The sequence below is a fragment of the Phocoena sinus genome, chromosome 3 (assembly GCF_008692025.1).
Source record: "Phocoena sinus isolate mPhoSin1 chromosome 3, mPhoSin1.pri, whole genome shotgun sequence".
NCBI classification, from domain to species: Eukaryota; Metazoa; Chordata; class Mammalia; order Artiodactyla; family Phocoenidae; genus Phocoena; species Phocoena sinus.
Window position 1 is genome coordinate 126,968,629 of NC_045765.1, and position 25,687 is coordinate 126,994,315.

The window sequence follows — 25,687 nt, forward strand, 5'->3', positions numbered from 1 at the left end:
CTGAAGTCATGATGGGAGCTCATGGTGATCCTGTCCTGCAAAGCAGAAATTGCTCCTTGCCTTCCTACTTTTGCAGTTGAAAACCAGCAATTCTGAGATTGGGGAGAGAAGTTGGCTTTTGGTTATACATGGTTGCTAGCCCCCCTGCCCAGGTCTTTGTCCGACACGTCTCAGAAGGCAGCACTGCGTTAAAGTGACCACACATGAATATGTGCCTAAGAAAGAAGAAAAAGCAGTATTCATTTCTAAAGGACAGCATGGCAAAGCAACCTGAAGTTTCCCATTTCCCTTTAAACACTTCTTTAACAAGGATAACAAGAAACTGTCTTTTGACTCCTTTCTTCCCACATTCCAGAGTCCTTCCTGCAAGGATGCATTAATTTCCGCTCTAGGCAGTTGGATTTTACTGGGACAATATTTGCCACCATTTAGGATTAGCGAATGAACTGGTTATTTTAGTGTGTTGACTAACTAGTGGAACCTAAATGGGTGGACCGATACCTGCAGTACTCTGTGATGTTTCTTTCTTCAAACCCTGGAAGGGCTTTTGTTGTTGCTGTTTGTTTTTTTTTTTTTTTTTTTTTTTTTTTTTTTTTGTGGGGGGGTGATTTTTGGGAATTCAGTACTTGTTGCAATAATTGCCCGTGATAGCTGCTCAAACAGGAGAGTTGGAATTCATCTTTGAAAATCACTACATGTAACATACGAGACAAGGAAAATATTAATGACAGAAGATCTGCCAACATGATGCACGTGAATAATTTCCCCTTTCGAAGGCATTCCTGGATATGGTGAGTAATCGATATGCCCTTCAGTTGGCAATACTCAGAATTATAAAATTCCACGACAGGTGCCAGAGGCGGGTTTGTCTTGAAAAAGAATATTGGTCTCAAATGAGGATGAAAAGTAAAACACGTTTAAAACCAAATGCTGTCTGAGAAAGTAATGGTTATGCAAAAACAAATTTCTTGTTAATATAAAAGCATCCCGAGTAAGAAGTCAGGTATGAGGGCATTGGCAGTTGCTAACTGATTTCACTGAGAGACAAAAACAAACAAACAAAAAAGCAGCACAGCAACTTTGAGAATGGCAACTATTTAATAAGTAAAAGAAAAAGGGAGGTTTGGGATTTGACTTCTGCTTTTTGTCTTCTTTTATTTGAAAACTCCCTGGGGAAGGACACATATGCATTTCTGACATCTCATGCCAGTTCGCTTGGCCTTAGATCTTTGTAAATTTCCAAAAGAAGGTTAAGGGAAAACTTAGAATGTTGACTCAGTTTTAAAATGACATTAAGATGCGTTGGTGCCTCACACTAAAGGAATATTTTAACTATTCAAGAAATATTTCTACCAGAATGAACCAATTTCATAGAATTCTAACAGATGATTCATGAGGTGCTCAGGCTCTCATAGAACATGCTTAGTGCATTGAGATTTGGTCACGTATTAAGGTTCAGTGTAATGAATTAAGGTCCCTGGGCATGTGACATCATGCACTATTTCTTGTTAGAGTTTATGACTAGACATTTATAGGAACTAGTTGCTGAGGGTCGTATAAGGGCAAAGCTCACTATTTAAAAATTGCCTGTTTCACCACACCTTTAGGGTTGACTGGATTCAATTTCTCATAGCAGAAACTTTGTGAATGCATGATAAAGGCACAGTTTAGGTTTTGTGGCTATGAACATGGTTTGGTTTGGATACTGCACTGTATCTCATTTTGAAAGTATATTTCTCAGGTATATCTTTTGGCTGGCCTTAGGATAAGTGATACACGTCAAATACAGGTTTCTGAGGGTTTTCTAGTTGCTTTTATGGCAGTGTCTCAAATGAAAGTGTCCTGATATCTTGAGGCTCCACCAAAATCCCCTAGTGATTTATTACAGACGTTTTAGCTTGTTAACTGAAAATCAGTTACAGAGAAGGGTGAGTGACCTCCTCGGTCACTGGGCAGGTACTCATTTTCTATCAATATCAGATACATCCAGAATCGACACTGTGGCGTATCTTCCTTCTCTGCCGCCCAGAGCCACTGTCCCCAGTGTCTAATGTGCTTGGGAGGGAGTCTGGGTGACATGCCTGCAAACCTCAGTGGCCCACTTCCAAGTGCATCATCAGAGTTCCCGACTCAGTGGGGAGCTTTGGTGCCATCGCTTTGCTGGACCTGATGGTGAGGGTCAGGCATCAGCAGTGAGGCCTTTGTCATTCTTACCGATACAGTCACATAAATAGTCTTAAACCCTAAGATTAAAAGGTCATGGAAACAGTCCCTGGCACATAGTAGGTATTTGTCAATTTTTTTTTTCATCCATTTCCTATGCCTTCCTTCAAGGTTAATTTTGTACCTATTAAGATTTGTATAGGGAAAAAAATTACCATTCTCATTTCTATAAAGTGTACTTTGCTCTAGAGCAACAGTTTTTGTTCTGCCTAAGCCTTGCTGTTTGGGTCTATTTGTTTATATTACAATAGGAAGGATGCAAGGTACTCTTTGAATGCCTAATATCATAACCACCTTTTATTTTGTTGTTGCATTTACCTCACCTCTGCTTTTGACTAGAAAGAAACGAGCTATTCAACTCTATAGTTTTTGAAAGAATGCAAATGTGCTTATTCATGCTCCTCTAGATCTGTAACATATATGTTTGAAAGCTTTACAGGGAAGTTGAGAGCCCTGTTGGTTTTCTTTTGTGCCTGAAGCTAGGTAACCCTTCATACATTTCACTGCATGACGTGCCAATTTGTTGGTATTGTGGTCAAACAGATCCACGGTGGAATGTGAGTGTTCTGTGTATCTATTCTTGCCTGGGCCCTTTAGAAGGATTCATTAATAAGATGTTAAACTCAAAGGAAGAAGGTGGTGGCTTTTTCCAGTTGACCCAATTAATGTTGTGCTCTACTTCCCCAATTGTTGTTTCTTTTTTATTTATAACCTCACCTTTCAGTACCATGGTAAGAGATTCTAGGTGTTTGTTGACAGAAAGCCTTCTTTCCCTTTGTCCTACTGTACGTGTCCCCCCGTTGGATTGGATTGCATGCTTATGAATGATCCTGCTAAGAAAAAAGGATTTGCCAAGTTGTTCTCCTTTGCATCTCCAAAGTCTCTCCTCATTCTCACATGCAGGTCTTTTTTTTTTTTTTTTTCCCACAAAGCGGGTAGATCAGAAGTTGGCAACAGCTCAATGCCAGGGAGTAATAAACATTTTAAAGGAGATGTGTGCTTTGGGTTTCACAAGCTAATCTCTACGAAGGCTCTAAACCCTTTGGATAGGCAGGGTACAGAGGTGCATACTTAGTTCTCTTCTGCTTTTTCAAGGAGCAAGAAGGAGGGAAAGTTGAGATGCAGGAGGACCACGTGGAGTCTTCAAAAGTTCATCAGAGGTAGTGGTTCCAATAGAAACCTAGGTGTAGAGTTCCTACTGTATCTCTCATCCTCCAGCCCTCGGGCTAGTGTGTTGATAATTGAGCAATAGTATGACAGATTCATCGTTTAATCTTTCCAAGCTACAGTTAATAAGCAGTCTTTTACTTGTCTTAATAGAACACTACCCTTTGAGAGCTAAAAGAGTTGTAAGAAGAATGTGCTTTCCCGGTTGAAAGCTACGTTAGAAAAATTTGCTGGAGGATTTTATTGTAAAGGCTTCTTTCCATTACGCTTTTTAACCTTTTTACTGCCAAGCCAAACAAAGATAAGGGTTCACCTCACTAGGTAAATAAGTACCACATAGCCCTTATTTTTTATTCTGGCTACTGGTGAGACTATAGTGGTAGCCTGGCAATTCAGGAATGGGTCTTCTTGCATGGTTGGAAGAAGGGAAATGCAAGTCAGCTTTCTAGGAATTTAAATTTCATCTCATAGCTATTAAGAGGACTCTTTAGAAGCATCATGACATGGAATCATTATGCAGGGATCTAATAAGAGGGACGTAACATAGTGTGCCTAGCATGTGTTTGCAGCTTTTTGCCTTACTTAAAATATATAACAACTTTGTATAATCTGATTTATAAAAACTCTGTAATTTCATGCCAGAAATGCCAGGGCCATGTCGCATGCAATTGACTTTGACATTTATAAAATTCAGGAGGGCATTTTATTGAAATACCTTGGCATCCTTTTTTATGATGGACTCCAGGGACTCAGGGAGAGGACTGTGGGAGATAGAAGCCAAAGGTCTCTGCTAGGGCAGACTGTCCTGTGCTGCTCTCTGTGGGCTCCTCTGAGGAAACCTGAGCAAGATTTGGGACTAGTGATCGTGGATGGTGATTAACTATTTCACTTATTTGACACGTAAGATTTAACTTTTTAAAGCTCACATGTTTAAATACTTTTACCAAACTCTCTCTGTGATGCTGAGAGGTCACTTCCATCAAGAGGCAAAATGGGGTGATTATAGCACTTTGACTCAACATTGAGGCTGCTTTTTCCCTTTTCTAGACCCCAACATCCTTTTATTGGATTTGCCCTTTCCTGGTTCCTAACAAGATTTAATCTAGCAAGCCACAGTTTGGTTGTTCCTCTGTAAACCGAGGGTTCAACTCACATACCAACCCGTTTTGTTTTTTTCTTTGATCTGATTCCTTTATGGAATGAAGCATGATATAAATATATCAATGATATTGTATACACACACACACACACACACACACACACACACATATAATTTCAACAGCAAATCCAGTGAGATCAGAGAAGGCAAGATGGCCTGCTTCTTAATGAAAGGGTAGTCCTTCTTATCTAGCCTGTTAGAATCTCATCTTTTAAGTTTTTCTTCTCTTTATATGTCAAGACTACAGGAACTCAACCCAGAATTGCATTTTTCCAGAGTTTATGTTTTGGCCTGTACATATAATATTCTCATTTGTCTCATGAGAGTTTTAGTGGGTGGGAGAAGTGTTGTGTTCGATGACTGTATGCTTTGAAGGACAAAAGGTATTAAGTCTCCTGCAAGATAACAGAGCTCTGCTCATTTTAGTCAAGCTAAAATTCTGCCAGTGTCTACTTGTCTTCTAATGACATTTCAGGTCATGGCTGACCTTGCTTTAGTAGCATCTCTTCCTCTGAGTGACAGAACTACCCAGAAATTCCAGTATGCAAATACCAAACTCTCAGCTTGATTCTGAATTCCTGTTACGGCCATATACAATTTGTTTGTAAACACTTATGGCCAGTAAAGTTGAGGTAGAGCTCATAATTACACAAGCTCATCTTGTTCACAGATCCCTGGGGCTCAATAGCAAAGTCAGCCACTGTTGAAGGTGTAAGTTCAGGTTAAGATAAAATACAGCAAAGATTTTCTTTTAGATGAAATATTCATCCAATCAAACATATAATTTTTCTCTTGGCTCACTATTTTACTGTCTTTTAGTGCCCCTAGCTATAGCCTCCTTAATTTCTGTTAGCAATACCTTATAATTTAAGCATGAAGATGAAAATTCATTTTTTACATTTAAAAAAAAATTTGATTAAGGAATGGTATGACAGAGGAGGAGAGTTGCTATCAGTAATATCAGTGTGCCCACAACTTATGAAAATTAAATATAACTTTCAGTTGCAGCAGACTTTCTACTGTAGTAACGTAGTTTGTGTACTTTAAACTGCTGATAGGTTACATCCTCACTGGGCTAAGTGGGTGGCTCAAGACAGGGAAGTCTCTACAAAAGGAAGAAAGGGAGAAAGTATTCTCCGTCATCTGAAAATGATTAGCTGTGGATTGGGGATGTTTTGCTTCTATTAAATTCTTCACTTTCCACCACCTTGTTTCTGCACTCACTTGAGCTGACTGTTACTGAGTTACTTCCACTTAGTGCTGAGCTATCCAGGTTCCAAGAAAAACAGGCAAGTAAGGGAAAAAAGGAAGATAGTTCAGAATTCTGAGAGGAAGATCCCAAGGAGGGAACTTAACAACCAGTTTCCCACTTGCCTCGGGCTAGAAGTTTCTTTCTTTCTTTTTTGAAAAATAGCCGTACTTCACCCCTTCCCCCTACGCCTTCAGTTGCCCCCGACAGACATTCGTGCTCACAAATACCCTGGCTAGCTATAGAATCATCCCACTATTTTTTTTTTTTTTTTTTCGCTCCGCGGCATGTGGGATCTTCCCGGACCGGGGCACAAACCTGTGTCCCCTGCATCGGCAGGCGGACTCTCAACCACTGCACCACCAGGGAAGCCCCATCCCACTTTTTTTTTTTTTTTTTTACAATAGCTCCAAAGTGTCGCCAGGCCAAAGTTAACTTCTGTAACTATTTACCACTTGATGGACTATTAGATGGTGTTTCTAGTTGTTACAGAAGTACCAGACTATAAACATACCCAAGACAACATATTTCAACTGGTGATTATATTGTGTAAAATTCGGAGATATATATTTGGTTTCAAAGATGGATAATCCAGATTCTATATGTTAGGCTATTGGCTGGAGAAAAAAGAAACGAAACAAAACAAAAACCCTCCAGGTTTCTAACTCTAATTCTGGTGTTACTGCTTTGTGTGACCTTGTGCAAGCTCTCAGAGCTCTTTACCTGTTGAAGACAATTCAGGGGATATTTACCTGCTTCATTTTGAAGAGTAGACCATTAAAGGAACTTTCATAGCACATTGGTAAGAATCACTTATTAGACTGGTAAACATGACATGCCAAAGTCTTTCGGGTGAATTTCTTAAATATAGGTAACAAATGTAACTACTGTGTATTTCATGGAAGAGATCAACACTGATTGAACCCAGGCCACATGTTTTCACATAAACGACATCCTTTAATGACAATGGTAACTTTCAGAGGTGAGTCTTATTTGAACCCCTGTTTGTAGGTGAGGACAGTAATGCCCATAGAGGGTAAAAAACTTGCTCAAGGTCGCGTGTCTATTACTTCGGAAAGCTGACCCACTGAAACCAGGTCTGGCCTCATTTTAAAACCCAGTGTCTTTTGCTTCACCATATTGTTCTGTGGCAGACGCCTTAGCATTCAGTCTATGGACCTTCTGGAAAATAGATTAGCAGTAAGACCAGAGAAAATAAGCAGATTCCCTGTTAGTTAGCAAGTTGGGGAATTACACGGGGTGCCTAGTGAATGTCAAAGGGTTTCCCTGAGAAACCCATCCTGTTCATGTTAGGACTATTACCTGTACTTCAGGCCGTGGCAGCAGATCTTCTTGTGTTGTCTCGAAATTTTACAGGGAATTTGAAGTGACTCCTGTTCCTGGGGCCACTCTGGCCTATGAGTTTTTTTCCTGTGAATTAGGGAAAGGTGCTTCTTTGGGCGGATACACTTCAGGCAAATGAATTGAAAATGCAGACAGTGGCACTTGCTGAATGGACAGAGCCTCTGTGCAAAGCAAGAGGCACCCCTTCCTCTGTGCACAGCCTCAACCAACAGAGCAGAGGTGAACTCAGCCTCACTCACCAAGCTCTTGGGCAGTGATCACACTGCACAGCCCTGGCCCTTCTTTGACCTGGGTTCCACCCCTACCTCAAAGGCGGTTGTGACAGTCAGATGACAGTGCTTTGCTGCCAATAAAAATCATACAAGGTTTGGGTTTTGCTTTCATCAATATTACTTTCTTCCCAATATTCTAATTACAGGTCTTTAGAATTTTTTTGTTTTGCACAGGTAAAGAATATTAACGTTTTCTACAATCAGAGCTAACGCGAAACGGCTAAAGAAACATTTTAATCACGAAATAGCCTGATACCCGAGCTGCTGAAAAATGCCATTCTTAGTGAATTGGATTAGAACACATGGATTAGAACATGCTGATTTATTTATGCATAGGGGATGCCCAGATAAATATGGTAACTACCAATCCTGCCCTGAAGATACTCATTGACTAGTGAGGAGAACATCCACAGAAATGAATGATTACAGAACAGTGGGGAACATGTTAATACAGGAATATACAAAATGTTATGGGAGTTTAAAGGAAGATGCACCTTCCTTTAAACTGGTTGGCCTAAATACCTTAAGGAAGTCTAGAAATGAGGGACTAAAAGTATATCTGATGGATTTGAGAGTTAGTAATTATTGGCAACACATTGGAGAGTGGTTGAAGAGGGGGAGTTATACTTCGGGGGTTATAAAAGCACAGAAAAGTAGTGTACACTCCTTTCAAAATTTTGGACAAGAAGGACAGAAAGAGGAGAGCAGAGGGGAAAAGGAGAGGAAGGCCCAGTAGTTAGTGAAGAACACCAGGTAATTTTAACGGCCTAGAGCACGTCCCAAAGGAAATATCCAGATATAGGCCCTGGACAACGTGTGAAGGACATGACTTCCTCCAAGATAGGAGGAAGGTGTGGAATGACAGAGGCAGATCGTGTAGAGATAAGGGAGGTAGAAGGGGAACTTGAGGCAGTTTGGTCTCATGCCCTCTGTTTTCTTTGGAAGGTAGAATTCAAGATCAAGATCAGGGCTTCCCTGGTGGCGCAGTGGTTGAGAGTCCGCCTGCCGATGCAGGGGACACGGGTTCGTGCCCCGGTCCGGGAAGATCCCATCATGCCGCGGAGCGGCTGGGCCCGTGAGCCATGGCCGCTGAGCCTGTGCGTCTGTGCTCCGCAACGGGAGAGGCCACAACATTGAGAGGCCGGCGTACCGCAAAAAAAAAAAAAAGAAAACGGACAGCGATATGACAGAAATGAAACAATCCTGAACTACTAAATTAGGAATTGTTTTGTAATTACAGTTTCTCCTGTTGATTGTGTTTTAGGGTTTCCAAAGAATGCAGAATTGATTTTATCGTTGTTGTCTTCTTCTTGGTAGTGTGGAAGTTGTTTTATGAACATGTTCATTAGACTGCAGTTCCAGTCTCATGACCTGATTTGGGAAATGTGAGATTTCCTAAGCTGCAGGGAAATAACTCTGGGGTGACAAACAGAAGTTCTAAGATTTTTACCTTGAGTTTTACCTACAAATGAATAAAAATCACAGTGAGAAGAGAAGGCAAAATGATCCAACTTTACTCACTTTTTAATGGGCGCCTACCTTTCAGTGGTTTATGTTGTAATGTCACAAATCCATATATATGTAACCTGCTTTCACAAAGATTTCTTCAAAACCCTTCTGAAGTTGACTTGAAAGTGTCACCAGTCTCTGAGAAACTTACTGAAAGCAACAAAACATCATATGACTTTAACCAGAACTGGTATAACCTAGTTTAAATATTTATACATTTAAATTCTCTTTTATGTTTCCATGATACCTCAGGGGGAAAAATGACAAACATGAGGTGTAAGTTAAGGGAACATTTTAAACAGCCTTATAATTTTTTTTAGGCCATAATTATAAACCCTATCGTGTACCATGAGTTTGGGAGATATTACGAATTCCTTTTATCTCTTCTAATCACTAGAACATTCTCCCAGGTCAGCAGAGCTTCCTCTTTAATATCCTTGGCGTCCAGTGCTCACGATTACTTTGTACAGGGCTTTCTGTCTGGGAGTTCTGCTTCAGCTCCAAAACTCTAAATAAGGTCCTGAGCAGTCCTAGTCACTTATAAGGAAACTTCATTCTGCCCTCCTTTTTAGTCCTCATGTTTTTCTTCTTTTTTTTTTTTGCGGTACACAGGCCTCTCACTGTTGCGGCCTCTCCCATTGCGGAGCACAGGCTCCGGACGCGCAGGCTCAGCGGCCACGGCTCATGGGCCCAGCTGCTCCGCGGCATGCGTGTTCTTCCCGGACCGGGGCATGAACCCGTGTCCCCTGCATCGGCAGGCGGACTCTCAACCACTGCGCCACCAGGGAAGCCCATGTTTTTATTCTTAAATCTGAAGTTGAGGAGGTGCAACTAAATGATCGCTGTGGTGCTATAAAAATACCTACAGTTCTAAAGATTACCTTATCAATTTACTCATTTCTGGCTTGTTTAGGCATAACTGTCCTTCAGTTAAAGGGAATGCTGAGAAATAATACATTGATCCACAAGCTACTCTGGGGCTGAACTCCGATGCTTTTCTGAAGTATTTGGCCCTTCCTGTAGACAACTCAGCCTCTCAGCCTTAGGTATTTAGCTTAATTCCTTCTACGTGCAACTTTATTTTTTAATTAATTTATTTTTTTAATACATCTTTGTTGGAGTATAATTGCTTCACACAGGGAGATCAGCTCGGTGCTTTGCTACACACAACTTGAAATAGCAGCCTTGTTCATGGGTAAGATGGCAATTTTATGCTCATTAATGCTGATATCACCAGTAATTGAGAAAATGTGTCTCACGTACCATTTATGTGTCCCTTATATCTTCCCAACTCTTCCCTGGGTCAAAAGTCTGAAGCTTATCCTTGTTCATCCAGCCTCCATCTAGTCTAAGGAAGTAACATGGGGTGAAGTTCTCAATATCAGATCCGTAGTTGTTGGGTTGCTTTGTGTATGTGTGTTTGCTTAGTACATTTACAACAAATAATTGGCAACATTATGGAGAGGCCCCTGATGTCTTAGAGAAGAAACTTTAACAAGTTGATAATGGGCAAATTGATAAGACCCCAGGATTGCTGAGAGTAGTAGAAGAGACCTCTTCTAAGTCATAAAGTATGGCATTGGAGTCTTGGCAGTTTGAGTTCTAAAAGAAGAAAATATTTGTGGAAAAAATCCCATTTTCTAGAAAGTTACCCAGGCAAGTTTGATTTCTGAGAGAAGTGAAATGTTCTGGTGGGTCAAGTTGTCACCATTTTAAAGATTGGCCACGTTCGGCCTTCCTGCACATGTTGCTTCCAGGAACTTCCTGTGACCAAGCGAACCTGTGAGACTTCACAGTAACAAATGACATTCCGTTCTCTTCATGAGAGTAGCCACCTAGACCACTTTGTTCTACTTTCTATCCTCAGCTCCGGCACATTGCTACACCCACAGGTACTCTAAAAATTTTTCCTCAGTTAATGAGTATGTGCAAAGAAAAGAATGAGTAACAAAAAAATTGTATGGTTGGGTATTATTTACTTCAATAACCTTTTGCATTATTCAAATAATGTTACTGTGCCATGTTTTGAGATGAAACAAAGGAACTTATGCTATTAAAATAATAAAGATAATATATATCACATTTGAGAGGTTATTAATGCCAAGTATAGACTAAAGTTTCTATATACGTTATCTCATTTAATCCTCCCCAAAATCCATGACAAGGGTGTGTTATCTACTTCTTAAGGTGTGTAACCTTGGGTAAATTATCTAACCTCTCTTTGTGTTTCAGTTTTCCCACTAGTGAAATAGGGGTAATCAATAGTGCTCACTTCTTTGGGTGGCCTGAAGATTAAATGAGAACACCTGTCATTCAGTTAAGCAACCAATAAATGCTGGCTGTTGTTATCGTGCAGATTAGGAGAGTAGGCTGTGAAAGGTTAACCAGGTTGCCAAGGGTAATCTAGATGTCTAGTGGCAGGCCCCTTCCAGCCTAGGCTCTAGATCGTTGGGAAGACTAAACTGCTTCTTTTGTATCATATTCTTGGAACCTTACGGCATATATCAGAGACAACACCTTGGGTTGAGTTTGAATTACGGGGAATAATGCATTTCTCCTTGTCTCTCTAACCTCAACAAGAATCACCAACCCTTAGAAAACTTCTAGAAATTTCCATAAAAATTTTCATCTTGAACATACATAATTCCCACACATCTTGGTTTCTGAAACTCAGGAGAGTTTAACTGAGTTTGCAGAGGCACCCATCCACTGAATTGTGTTTATCTACAAAATCCAAATGCTATTGTTCCAAATCACCTCTGTATCTAAGATACTCCTTATTTCTTTAAAACCAATAACCAGTCCATTCACTTTTATGTACAGGAATCTTTCTTTCCTTGAAGATGTCTATGTTTTCTCTTTCTGGCAAGACAATATTGGGCAAATTAATCTTCAGCCAGTCCATATCTTTATTTATAACATATATCCTTTGTTTCATTTATAACATTTATATTACATTTTAATTACTTTTTGACAATACATGATACAGTTCTCAGGCATGGCCCAGCCTCCATGTATGGCTCTTATCTCTTCTTTTCATACATCTTACGCTGTCAAGCTAGGCTCTAAAAAAGTTGTCCCCTTCATAGCTCTTCTTTTGCCTAGAGAGTGTATTGGCTCTGTGTTGTACACCACAGAGCATGGGCCCTGCTCACCTGGCCTCTGCCTTTCTTGTCTAATGAATATGCGTCAGCTTCTGTTAGTATTAATGTTTCTTCCCTTCTTATTCCACTATACATATCCTTGTGTATACCCTTAAATATATCCATCTTTAAGACTTTTCTTCTCAAATTATGAGGCATTTATTAAGAACACTGTGCTAAGCACACAGAATTTAGGCAATAGTTTCAACCCTTGAACATCTTACTTGAATATGACCTAACTCTCCATGTACAATTGTTTAGTTTTATTTTTTTTAATCAGAAAATGTGTTTTATCAGACATACTTCCCATGGATTATTTTTACACCCATAAGTTGCTTGTTTTGGCAAATATACAAAGTCATGCCATAATTATCCCAGTTTCTTTTATGCCCCTCTCCCAGTTCCGGCCCCCAATAACCACTAATCTGATTTCTGTCTCTATAGTTTTGTTTTTTATCAAATATCACATAAATGAAATCTATAGTTTAAAAAAAGTATATATATATATATATATATACACACACACACATATGTATATATCCATCTTTAGTATAGAAGTTACAAACATATTTTTAAGTCACAGAACCCTTTCTTCAAGCAAAAGCTTAGGCAGTAACCTAATATGTAAAATAGATATGACAGGTGTTGGGGAGCAGCTTTATTTAAATGCTGCACTTTGGAAGAAGGGCTGTTATAAATAAGGATATGGACTGGCTGCACATTAATTTACCCAATATTGTCTTGCCAGAAAGAGAAAACATAGACATCTTCAAGGAAAGAAAGATTCCTGTACATAAAAGTGAATGGACTGGTTATTGGTTTTAAAGAAATAAGGAGCCCAGCTAGTCACCAGCCCCCACCTTGACCCCCTCCACACCTTGCTCTAGCGCCCTTGATGGGGCTCCGTGGCATCCGAAGATACTGCCCCACTCATGATGGGTCTTGTACTGCAGTGCACTTCTGCCTTCTTGACTTTTGTCATGAGGAACTCCTGCTCCATCGGGGCTTGGTTTGCTTGGCCTTCCCTGACCTCCAGGTGGAGTAAGCCTTTCTTCCGTTCTCCTAGAGGTCTCGTACTTCCTGCAGCACAGTTTGTGTCACATACAGTAATTTCCCTCCACATGCAGAGAGACGGCTAACTTAGTGACGAAGAGCACTGACTCTGGATCTAGAGTGTCGGGTTCAAATCTGAACTCAAGCTTGTTAGCTGTGTGACCATGGCAAGTTGTTTAACCTCTCTGTGCCTCAGTTTCCCCCTCTGTAAAATGGAGTTTATAATAGTTTTCACCTCGTAGGCTGTTGTAAGGATGGAATGTTGTAACCTTTATAAAGTGCTTGGAATGGGGCCTGATGTACAGATGCTCCAGTGCGGTTTCTTGTTACTGGAGAAGTTGCGCATCCTGTCAGGTTGGAGTCCCTCAGAAGCAGGCCCTGAGAGAAGGACTTGAGTGCAAATGGTTTATTCGGGAGGTTATTCCAGGAAACACTGGAGTGGGGGAGTGGGAAAATGAGACACAAAAGGAGAGAAAGCGCATACAGGGTACGTGAATTAACAAGAAACTGAAGTAGGCACCTGGGTCTCAGTCCTGCTGGGGACCTCTAGAAGATGATGTTCAGAGTTGTCCTACACAAGAGATGAAGACACTGCAGCATTTATCTTCCAACTCCCATTCCTCATTGGCTGATGGCTACTCCTAGGGGTGAATTCCCAGTATTCCAGCCTGACCTGCGTGCAGGCAAAGCCTTAGGCAGAGTATTGCACGTGCTTAGACTAGTATTACACTGGCATGTTATTGCTAAGGGGATATGGATAGGGCCCTGACAGCGATTGCTACAAGACTGTGAACAAAATTCTCCAGGGCTTTCTGTCTTATTCTGTTTTATTTTCCCTGGCCCATGTACTAGGCATCCATAGATCTTTATCGAGTGAGTGAATGATTGAACACATGGATTTTCTCTAATTGACCTTCAAAGGTTTTTGTAATTGTGTCTCACCCTGTTTTTTTTTTTTTTTTACATCTTTATTGGAGTATAATTGCCTCACAACGGTGTGTTAGTTTCTGCTTTATAACAAAATGAAACAGTTATACACATACACATGTTCCCATATCTCTTCCCTCTTGCATCTCCCTCCCTCCCACCCTCCCTATCCCACCCCTGTAGGTGGTCACAAAGCACCGAGCTGATCTCCCTGTGCTATGCGGCTGCTTCCCACTAGCTATCTATTTTACGTTTGGTAGTGTATATATGTCCATGCCACTCTCTCGCTTTGTCACAGCTTACCCTTCCCCCTCCGCATATCCTCAAGTCCATTCTCTAGTATGTCTGTGTCTTTATTACTGTCTTACCCCTAGGTTCTTCATGACATTTTTTTTCTTAAATTCCATATATATGTGTTAGCATACGGTATTTGTCTTTCTCTTTCTGACTTACTTCACTCTGTATGACAGACTGTAGATCCATCCACCTCATTACAAATAGCTCAATTTCGTTTCTTTTTATGGCTGAGTAATATTCCGTTGTATATATGTGCCACATCTTCTTTATCCATTCATCCGACGATGGACACTTAGGTTGTTTCCATCTCTGGGCTATTGTAAATAGAGCTGCAATGAACATTTTGGTACATGACTCTTTCTGAATTATGGTTTTCTCAGGGTATATGCCCAGTAGTGGGATTGCTGGGTCATATGGTAGTTCTATTTGTAGTTTTTTAAGGAACCTCCATACTGTTCTCCACAGTGGCTGTACCAATTCACATTCCCACCAGCAGTGCAAGAGTGTTCCCTTTTCTCCACACCCTCTCCAGCATTTATTGTTTCTAGATATTTTGATGATGGCCATTCTGACTGGTGTGAGATGATATCTCACTGTAGTTTTGATTTGCATTTCTCTAATGATTAATGCATTCTTTCATGTGTTTGTTGGCAGTCTGTATATCTTCTTTGGAGAAATGTCTATTTAGGTCTTCTGCCCATTTTTGGATTGGGTTGCTTGTTTTTTTGTTATTGAGCTGCATGAGCTGCTTGTAAATTTTGGAAATTAATCCTTTGTCAGTTGCTTCATTTGCAAATATTTTCTCCCATTCTGAGAGTTGTCTTTTGGTCTTGTTTATGGTTTCCTTTGCTGTGCAAAAGCTTTGAAGTTTCATTAGGTCCCATTTGTTTATTTTTGTTTTTATTTCCATTTCTCTAGGAGGTGGGTCAAAAAGGATCTTGCTGTGATTTATGTCATAGAGTGTTCTGCCTATGTTTTCCTCTAAGAGTTTGATAGTTTCTGGCCTTACATTTAGGTCTTTAATCCATTTTGAGCTTATTTTTGTGTATGGTGTTAGGGAGTGATCTAATCTCATACTTTTACATGTGCCTGTCCGTGCCTGTCCAGTTTTCCCAGCACCACGTATTGAAGAGGCTGTCCTTTCTCCACTGTACATTCCTGCCTCCTTTATCAAAGCTAAGGTGACCATATGTGCGTGGGTTTATCTCTGGGCTTTCTATCCTGTTCCATTGATCTATCTTTCTGTTTTTGTGCCAGTACCATACTGTCTTGATTACTGTAGCTTTGTAGTATAGTCTGAAGTCAACACCCTATCGGTCTTTAATTCTCATGATTTCATTCTCATAATCCCCAAACTATATTCCTCTTCTTTAATCATGTCAATCTTCTCGCTGTTCTCAAATACATCCATCTCTTTACATGGGCTGCTCTGCCCTCTGCTCTAACTCAGCTATACTCATTCTTCAAGTTCCCTCCTGTCTCCAGCATTTCATCTCTTCCATGGAATCTTCTTTGAACTCAGCTTACTTCTCTGAAGTCCCATTAACATAAAAAGACTGTACAATTTAGTGTTTGATTATCTGCTGACTGGTGGGGTACCATAATCAATGCATGTTTCAAGGATAAATAAAAACATCCATGTCTTATATACCTCTGGTCCTTTTCACGAACTTGGACACATCATACGTAGTCAGCACTATTAAATACTGAGAAGCTGTAGTGCCTGGGATTTGTAGTTAGACAACCATGATTACATCCTTGCTCTTTCACTTGTGAGCTGTATATGACCTTGGGCAACTGGGTAACTTACTTACATCTCTTTTTTCCTTCATCTAGAAAATATAGCTAATGATCCTGCATCATACTGCTTAAGGATTAAATGAGATATTTTATGTAAAATGGTTAGCCCAGTTCTTCTCAAGAAGTAAGTGCTCGATCTACAGGATCTGACAGGTTCTTTTGATTCTGAAGTAATCAGTATCTTCTTAGACTTTTTGGATAATTCTTTAGTTTTTCATTTTGCTATTGCTTTGATTTTTAGTTGTTTTCAAAAGACATTAAATGACATCTCAAGAAAAAGTTTGATATTTGAAATGTTGAAAATGTTAAAATTTTATATGAAAAATAATTTCTCAGTTGAACCTTTGCAGTGAAAATGCAGTATTTTTCATGTTTCATTTAAAGTATCAATCATATCTATTAGCTAAGATGATAATTGAAAACTTGAAATTCCTTTGCATAGTAGAATAAAGTTTTGCTTTATCATGAAAGAACATCAAGGACTATTTTATATATTTATAATTTTTTGATCAGAGCACATGTTGAAAAATTAACTGCAACTTTAACATTTTAAGTTTCTAGAGCTGTGGTTCTCTGGTGGAAATGGTGAGGGTTAGAAAAGGTGTCATTGGGGAAGATAATTGTATCATATATCAGAAATTCCTGGAAGAGTGTGCAAAAAAACATTCAACCCTCATCTTATCATCCCAGTAACAAGGACTGTCAGAATCTGGGGGTGGAGGGATGGGTGGGAAGAGGAGATGACATGTGCCTTTTGGCAAAGCATTCAAGGGGTCTCGTACCCACTCTCTTAGCAGGTAGTACTATGCAAGAGAAGGAACCCATTCTTTAAAGCCATATTGAACTGAGTTCAGATGCACCTCTGATAGTGGCTGACTCATTTTGAGCAAATGATCTGACTTTTATGAGCATCATTTTTCTCATTCAGAAAAGAAAAATACAATAGTACCAATCATCCAGATTTGTTGACGGGATTCAGTGAGATAATATATTATTTATTTGTTGGTTTAAGCCTTGCCTTGTTTCAGGCAGCATTTAAGGCAGCAGCAAAGATGTAGAACTATAACTTATAAGGGAGAATGGTGAGGAAAGGGCAAAGGGAAATGAGGTATGATATTAATACTCATATGCATTTGTAATGAGGTGAGGGAAATTATGTTACCTTCACAAATGGCACCAGAACCTTCTTGGGGAAGAGAAATGCCTTTGCTGGAAGAAATACTTTAAAGATGCCCTTGGGGTAAGGAGAGAGTCCTTGAGGATTTGGCTGCTGGTAGGTGCTCAAGTGATCTGGGGGAGAATTTGGTCCTGCCGAGCCAACTAGGATGGCAGAGAAGCGGAAGAGAGATTAGAAGAGAGGAGAGGAAGAGGAGAAGCCTAGGAAAGGCTGAGACCTATGCGCACTCTGTCCATATACAGACGCCTCCCTCCCCAGCGACAGGAGTAAAAAAAAGACCACGAATATCTGTATGTCTGATTTCAAGCCTCAGGAGGGCTTGAAGTAAGTCATTTCAATGGTGTTGATGGTACACAAATCAAAAGGACTTGTGTTGTATTAACAAGAGAGGTCAATGAGCCCCACCCCAAGAAATGATCACATGTCAAGGGTTGAGTCTGGAGACTTGCTGGTCATGAAGTTGGCAAGTTCGACACAGTTTTGTCAGATTTCAAGGGAGAGAGCTTTCCAGCTTCTTGGAGTTTAACAGACCATGAAGTCCAAGGGTATTCAGATAAAATATATAAAATTCTTGCAAAGCTTCCTAGGAGCCGGTGTAAATCAGGAAGCTTTCGTACAAATCCCAGTGTCCATTAGATATAAACAACTCAGTGGTTCAGGGGAAGCACACCTACTTCTGATACTAAGATTGAAAGGAAATTTGTCCTAAGGATATGGATAAAGGGGAATGAGATATGTAAAAATCAGAGCACCTGATATTTTGATACTTAGGATGTCCAATGCATTTTAATTCCCCTCCTGTCCCTTTCCTTCCCCACAAGTTTCTGTGAAGATTGTAGTATATTTGAAAGCTCTTGGGAAATTGTTAAGTACTGTTGTTAGTTAATAATCCAAAGAAAGTTATACACCAGATTTCATTAAAATTTCATTAAATACTATTGAGGTGTTCATAAAAGGATAACCTGAATCACAAAATGTGTTCTTTATGAAAAAAATACTGTGTCTTTCCAAGTTACTATCTTGGAGTTAAAAACACTCTCCCATAATTTGAGACCTCTCATAGGCCATCCTAGCACCAGGTTTTAGAATCCTGAGTCCTGCTCCATTTGTAATGGCAATAGGATTGTAGGGTGATGCAGGCTTGTGTGACTCTTAAGGAGATCTGCAACTCGGAGTCAAATGTTCTTGAGTCTGTACATGACTTTTGTTGTGTAAGAGCAAACATTTAAGTCACACTTCTGAGTGAGGCCGCTCCCAGTTGGATCTGTCAATTCATGTCAATTCACAAGATTGCTTCCCTGTGCTTCAAATGTTTCAAGCATAAATTCATATGGTTAGGAAAATGAGAACCATGAAAATGTTTATGAAATGACAAGAAGCCTGGAAAGAAGATGTAGACAAATGCCAAGGCTTCTGGAGATGATGAAATCCTTTACATTTATGAGGCCAAGTCCAATAAGTAGTTTTTTTCAAGAATGTGTGATATGACTGCCATTTATTTCCCCCCAACACAATTTCTTTGGTAGTTAAAAAAAATGACTACATACACCCCCAAAAGAATGGAATTCTAGAATATAGGCTATAAAGGCTCCATACATTGTTCCATTTCTTATCATTTCTTCATTGTTTGCCCACCTAGGCGAATTGGCTATTAAATGTTCACACCATGAATTTGATTCTAATACTAGAATAGTGCTTGAATTAGCCATGAGTAAAAGATCTTTGATTGACAGGTGAGTCCATTTGTATCAAACATCTTTAAGAAAAATCCACTTCTTTGGAAGCAATAACACATCAAAAGAACTTTGGAGATTATGGCCATTACCCCCCTTCCTTTCCTCAGAATCTGTTTTTGTTCAGCCTCATCATGAGCATCTCCTTTGGGTAATCTGAGTTGCATGCTTTCCTCACTCCTTCTGTATCCTTAGTGTCTTCAGAGCTTCAATCAAGACAGGCGAAAGATAAAAGAAAATAAAAAGGTTTTATTTCCAGGGAAATGGCTTTTCAGGACCTGATTCTTCATGCCTATTCATCACCACTAAGTGCTCCAAAACTGCTGAATACATTGTTCAGGAAGCAACTAGTACATCAGTCTTATGTCTATTGTTCTTAAACTGAGGTCCCTGGTGCCTTTCACGTTGTGTTTTGTGCTTCAACAAAATGATGTGTGTAGAACCTTTATGTCTAATAAAGGTTAGAACCTTTATGTCTAATGTGGGAAAAAAATCTCCTTCGTTCTCATGTTACCTTAAAAAAAATCAATCTCAAATCAAAATACTTCAGGGAGAAGCAAATCGTTGTTTCATATATGCTATAGTGCATAAGAAGAGTGGACATGAGTACCTATTTCTTAGACATGTGTATGAATTAGTCTGTAAAAAAAAAAACAAACAGTACCATTTCTCTTGTGAGGAGCTAAAAATTAGATATTTTTATAGCTGTCTTTTTCCTGTGCTAATTTATTCAAATGTAGTCTTGACTAATCTATTATTTTGTTAACATGTCTACTTGATTAATATGTTTTTCCTCTCCTCTGATTCTGATCTACAAATTCTACAGCCATTGATTGTGTTATTTAATCTAAGTCCACTGTAAATAAATTCCTTAAGATTAACGTTATTCATCTTTCTTGATTGAGGATACCAATAATATCACTAAGTAGCTTCTTTCAGATAGAAATTTGGCTGGTATTTGTTACTTGTTATTTTTTTTCTTGGAGATTTGTCATTTTGGGGGCATACTTATCAGTGTTGTGTATTCCTGAAAGCATTAATGTTTAAAATATCTGTATCTTGGTCAGTAAAACTGATAGAGCTGAATCAGAGGGATCGAGAACAGGACTTTAAGTGCATTTCAAGGAAATCTATCGCCTGCATTGTCCTTTTATTCCAACACAGTTTTCACAATTTGCAAATGAAATTTTATATACAATTTTATGTATTTTCTATAAAGATTAGAAAAATGTATTCTTTGGCATCTGAATTTTAAAGTGTTCTTGAAGTATTCATCAGTATTTTCTGCGTGACAACATTATTTATTATCTCATGGGGATACATGTACTTTAAGATATCCAGAAAGTACCAAGAGATTAAATATGGAGATTAAAGAGTACTCTCTTCCTACTGTTATGTTCAGTTCTGATTTTATATCTGTGTAGCTAGAACAAACAAAGGAGGTTTATTTTGTTTGTTTGTTTTTAGCTTTTTTGTTTATTTCTGAATAAGGGAAGGATGGACAGTGTGTCATCTGAGGGTACCTCTGGCTGTGTCATCACAGGAGGGCTGTGATACATGAATACTCAGAGCCTCTAGGAGGCCAAGTATGATATTTACAGACAAATAATAATGTGCTAACCTCATTCACAGTAATCACCGATAATGTAGTATTTGTATCCACTATCCCGTTTTGAAGGTAAAATATGGAACTTATTTTGGAGATTTCACATAACAATGTGGGTTACATTAATAGAACTAGAATGACCCAAAATAAAGAGGTAATGAGTGCACTCAACCCTGCATCATTCAGACCTTGGCTGGAGTATTGTGCTCACTTCTAGGCTGCAGACATACCGGAGAGGACTCAGAGGAGAGTGGCAAGGATGGAAGCAAATTCATACCTTGTCACATATAAAGTGATTGAGGGACTGCGATTGTTAAAGAGGATAAAGAAAATGATGCAGTAGTTGAAGGACTCGTGCTTAGATGAGACTGGTTCTTTGTGGCTGCAAATCTGAAATGTAACTAGTGGGTACACCTACAGTAAGAGAGACTTTACCCCAGAATGGGTCTGGGTGTTCTCATAGTCAGAAGAAGCATTTCATGTGACATAGCCTGGTCCAGATGGGGAAGTGTAGGGATGGACAAATGGTCTATGTTTGCTAGGGAGTCCCTTGCTAGGACTATGTTTGCTAAATGGACATTGTTTGCTAGGGTCAAAAATCATGAGCAAGTGATAACATCTGATCAATTTGCTGAAATTTATCTTTTTTCTGGTTGGTTTAAAAAGTTGTATTTCTTCCCTAGTTTGCCCTCTGGCTTTTTGGTGTGTCTTAGAACACTAAACCATTCTTGACTCTTTTCTCTGTCTTTTTGAAAGATACATCCATATGGATAATGCATATCTCCTTTTTAGTAAACTTTTCTTTAAATGAGTAGACTTATAGTAAACTTTTCTTTAAATGAGTCATATGTTTAGCAATTCCCTAACATTCTAACCCATCTTTAATTGATGATGTGTAATATCTAATATTTTCTAAAGAAATGTAAAGAAAGCAATTAATCATAGAGCTTAATATATGAAGAATACTATGTCTTTTTGTTTAAGAGAATTAAATGTTGGATTATATCAGTAAGAATAGATTTTACTATTTAATTCTACCAGTTTAAATTAAATTTATTGACTTGTAGGGTTTCTTTAAAATCAAGGCTTTTATTTGAAAACAGTTTTAGACTTAGGGAAAAATTGCAAAGTTAGTACGTATACAGCACACCCACTTTCGTCTATTAACATCTTATATGAATATGATATTTTTGTTATAATTAATGAACCAATACTAAAAGAGTATTATTAGCTAAAGCCCCTAGTTTATGCATATTTCCTTAGCTTTACCTAATATTCTTTTTTCTATTCTAGGGTCCCATCCAGAATAGCACATTACATTTATTTGTCATGTTTCCTGAGACTCCTCTTGGCTGAGACAGTTTCTCAGATTTTCTTTGTTTTGAAAATGACCTTGGCGGTTCAGTATTTGAAAATACTGGTCAGGTATTTTGTAGACTTCCCCTCAACTGGGATTTTCTGATCTTTTTCTCATGATTATACTAGGGTTATGTGTTTTGAGGAAGAAGACCACAGAGGGTAAAGTGGCATTTTTATTGCACTATCAAAATGACTTATTGCTGTTCACGTTAACCTTGATCACCTGGCCGAGATGGTTTTGTCGTGTTTTTTTTCTTCACTGTATACTTATATTTTTAAACCTATTTTCATACTGTTATCTTTGAAAGGAAGTCACTATGCATGGCCCACACTTAAGGAGGAGGAACTTATTCTCAACCTCCTTGTAGGCACAATATCTACATAAGGTATTTGGAATTCTTCTCCATAGATGTGTCTGTTCTCCTCCATTTATTTAATTGTTTATCCAATCATTTGTGTACATCGGTATGGACTCATGAATATTATTTTCTACTTTAGGTTATAATTTCGTGCTGCGTTTTGGCTCCGATTGTTCCAGCTGTAGCCATTGGGAGTTCTTTCAGTTAGCTCTTGTTACTCTTTGACGTGTCCCATCATTGCGGGATTTTTGTTTTCTTAGAATTTTCTTACTTTCTGTCATTACAAGATGCAGGCTCATCTTGTACATTTCCTTCCCCAGTCGTAGATTCAGCCATTTTTCCAAGGTTCCCTGGTTTCTTTCATTGGAGTTTGGTGATGAGATTTGGTGCTAAGTATTCTCGTTGCTGTTGGGTATCATTGCTTCTCTGTCCTCTTGGCTGACAAAGCAAAGAAATACATGTGTGTATACTGACCTGTGTAACTATCTGTATATATGGTTAAACAGAGAGATAGGTAAATAAAAAAGCATGACTTCATACTGGGGTTGCCACATGGATCATTCTAGCTTCTTCCCCTTGCTCTGTGTAACCTTCCATTCCAACAAAGAAACCTCACTCCCACCATCTACCTTTGTTCAATTCCAGTGGAGTTGTTCCAGTTATCCTGGCTGAAGTTGAAATACATAAATAAAAGTTGTATTTTTCTAAAAGCCTTATAAAAATTCAGTATTACCTTTTTCCAAAAAAACTTTTTTTACCCCAAAAACTCGTGACTTTAAAGTAGTGTCTGGGTTCCAGACATTTTTCTGTATGTAAAGATTGACAGTCAACTTTAGATTGTTCACAGTAATTTGGGTTATAGATCATGTAAATTCTCAGATATTTCCACAGTTTAAATTTATCTATCATTTTAACCTTCTTTTCTAACAAGCATACTTCCTACATGAAAACTATGTCTGTAATAAGAAAATTGACTAATTTGAATTTTACCTTCTTTACATAAACATCTCCGCACTTCCTGGGGAGATGCCCAAGACCTGTACGTTGGCCATCTCCTGCAGGTAGCTCAAGGAGAGAAGAAACTTGTAGGACCCACCATTAGCAACTGAACATAGGCCCCCTCTGATTTACCGAGAGTCCTTGAAATCACAAAGGAAAGCAGGGATTTGACTTCACACATTAAATCACGTCTTTTTGAGTGGCTAGATGATTAGAAACACACTGAAGAATGGATTTTCAATAATAAGCCATACTTTCAATGAGTGTCCTAAGGAAAATAATGTTAAGATCTTGCATAAAATAGTTAACATGCCTCCAATTTGCATTTAATTTTGTGTTAGGTTCAAAGCTAGTATAGAAACCTATAATATAAAACTTATGGAACTCAAGAACACTTGCTTCTCCTTGAACTCTAACAGAAAGTATACTACCCAGCAGTGCCTTTGTTTGTTGTTGTAGTCTGAGATTTTAGGGAACTAAAAAAATAAAAATAAAAAGCTAAATAAAATTTTAAATAGCCATATTTTCCCACTCAGTCCAGAAAGAAGAAATACAGTGTGGACATAATACTTAGGATAGGAAAGTGGTCAATAGAGTAAGTTGATTTTGACACCTGTTTTCATCTTCAGGTCCCTCAACCTCTTCCCACACCCTGATATCACCACATGCGCACACATACTTATTTCCATTCACCATTCATTTGTAGACATTGAGGGTCACGTGGAGAGCAAAATCAGACACTGTCCCTGTCTACATGCAATCATAGTCAAGTGGGGGCAAGGAAGCATTAATTGGATTATCACACACACGTGCCTGAAACCGCACCTGGGGCAGATGCTACAGAAGAGAGGCACATGCTAAGAAAATGCTAAGAAAGCAAAAATCCCACAATGATGGGACATGTCAAAGAGTAACAAGAGTTCAGAGAATCTACGAAGTGGTATTTGACCTAGTCCAGGAATGGCTTCCCTAAGGGAGGGTTGTTTACACTGTGATTTGAAGGATCACTAGCAATGAACCAGGAGAAGAAAGACAAGAGAGAGAACTTCTGCGGTGAATGGACAAGCGGCGGGTGGTGAATAAGAGCCAGAAGGGAGGTCAGCCCAGAGGGGAGAGATGAGGCTAAGCAGTGGGTAGGGGCCAGCCCAGCCAGGCTCGGTAGGCACACTAAAGATGCTTTTGGTACCCTGAAAGTAATGGGCAACAACTGCATTTCAAGGTCAAGAATGCACTTCTCATCTCTGTTCCTCTGAATGTCAGAATATGGTCCATATTTTGGAGGGCAGAGAAAGGAGACAGGATAGGAGAGGACAGGAGAGAGAAGATGATAGGGGATGGCAAACTGGAGTTCAATCCTGAGCATCCAGGGCCTCACCTTCCCAGTCGTTTTGCCATCTTTACTTGAAGCTAAGGGGAGTCTGGTGCTTCACTCTTCCTCATGAAGTTGAGGCCATAGTCCATTCACTGAGTCCCTCTCCTTTTGTCATTTTTCACTCCATGCAGTAACTTTCTAAACAGTGTACAGCCCTCAGTCTCACCACCTGCCCCGCTCTCCTTGCCTCTTCCTCCACAGGGATCTCTCTAAAGGGCAAAGCTGAGCCCATCCCTCTCCTGCACATTCTTCCATGAGCCTCCAGAATCTTTAGTACCTGATTTCTCAGCCTTGGGTTCCCTACCCCAACTGCACGCTGTTCGTGGGGAGTGTCCTGCAACGCCTTAAACATATCCTCTTACTTCATTTGTCAGCCTTTGACCATGTGATTCCTTCTGATCAGGTCTCTCCTCCACCCACCCCAGTCTGACTGGCCCCCTCCCTTTTGGACTCATCCGAAGGTTCCTCTCTTCTTAGAAGTCTTTCCCACCCCCTCCCCTCATGTGGCATCCCAAATTTCCGTGCTTCCCCTGCAGCCTGTGCATTGCTTTTTGGTTGGGTTTTTAATACCACCTCTCGAATAGAATTGTGCCTCCTCTTTTCTTGTCTGTCTCCCTCATGAGAATGAGTTTCCTGGGGGCTCCTGCCATTTCTACCTGGAATTTGAACCCAGGCCTCTCTGAGGTGAGCCCAGGTGTGCACTTTCCTTCCATGCTATACTCTCCCCCCTCCTACGTGGTCACATGCAATTCAGGATCCACTTCTCAAGGTTTTTTCTTTGTTTGTTTTTTTGTTGTTATTCTTTTCTTCTTTTTTTTTCTGTGGACCTGTTTCAACAACTGTGTACTTCTTGGCACTCAGCACCTATCATTTTCTGTATTCTCATGTTCATTATCGTTTCATACATATAGCTTGTCT

General features: G+C 39.5%; 1 protein-coding gene across 6 annotated transcripts in view; it reads left to right on the forward strand.

The window, feature by feature from the left end:
* PDE4D (phosphodiesterase 4D) overlaps positions 1-25,687 on the forward strand; it is a 1,151,628-nt gene that overhangs the window by 576,685 nt on the left and 549,256 nt on the right. The window contains exon 1 of one of the 6 annotated variants that reach the window (XM_032626895.1): positions 720-791. The exons of the other annotated variants lie outside the window; for them this stretch is intronic. Coding sequence (XP_032482786.1) covers positions 745-791 — 47 coding nt within the window. The 5' untranslated portion in view covers positions 720-744. Of the gene's footprint in view, positions 1-719; positions 792-25,687 lie in introns of those variants that run through there. 6 annotated transcript variants of the gene reach the window in all.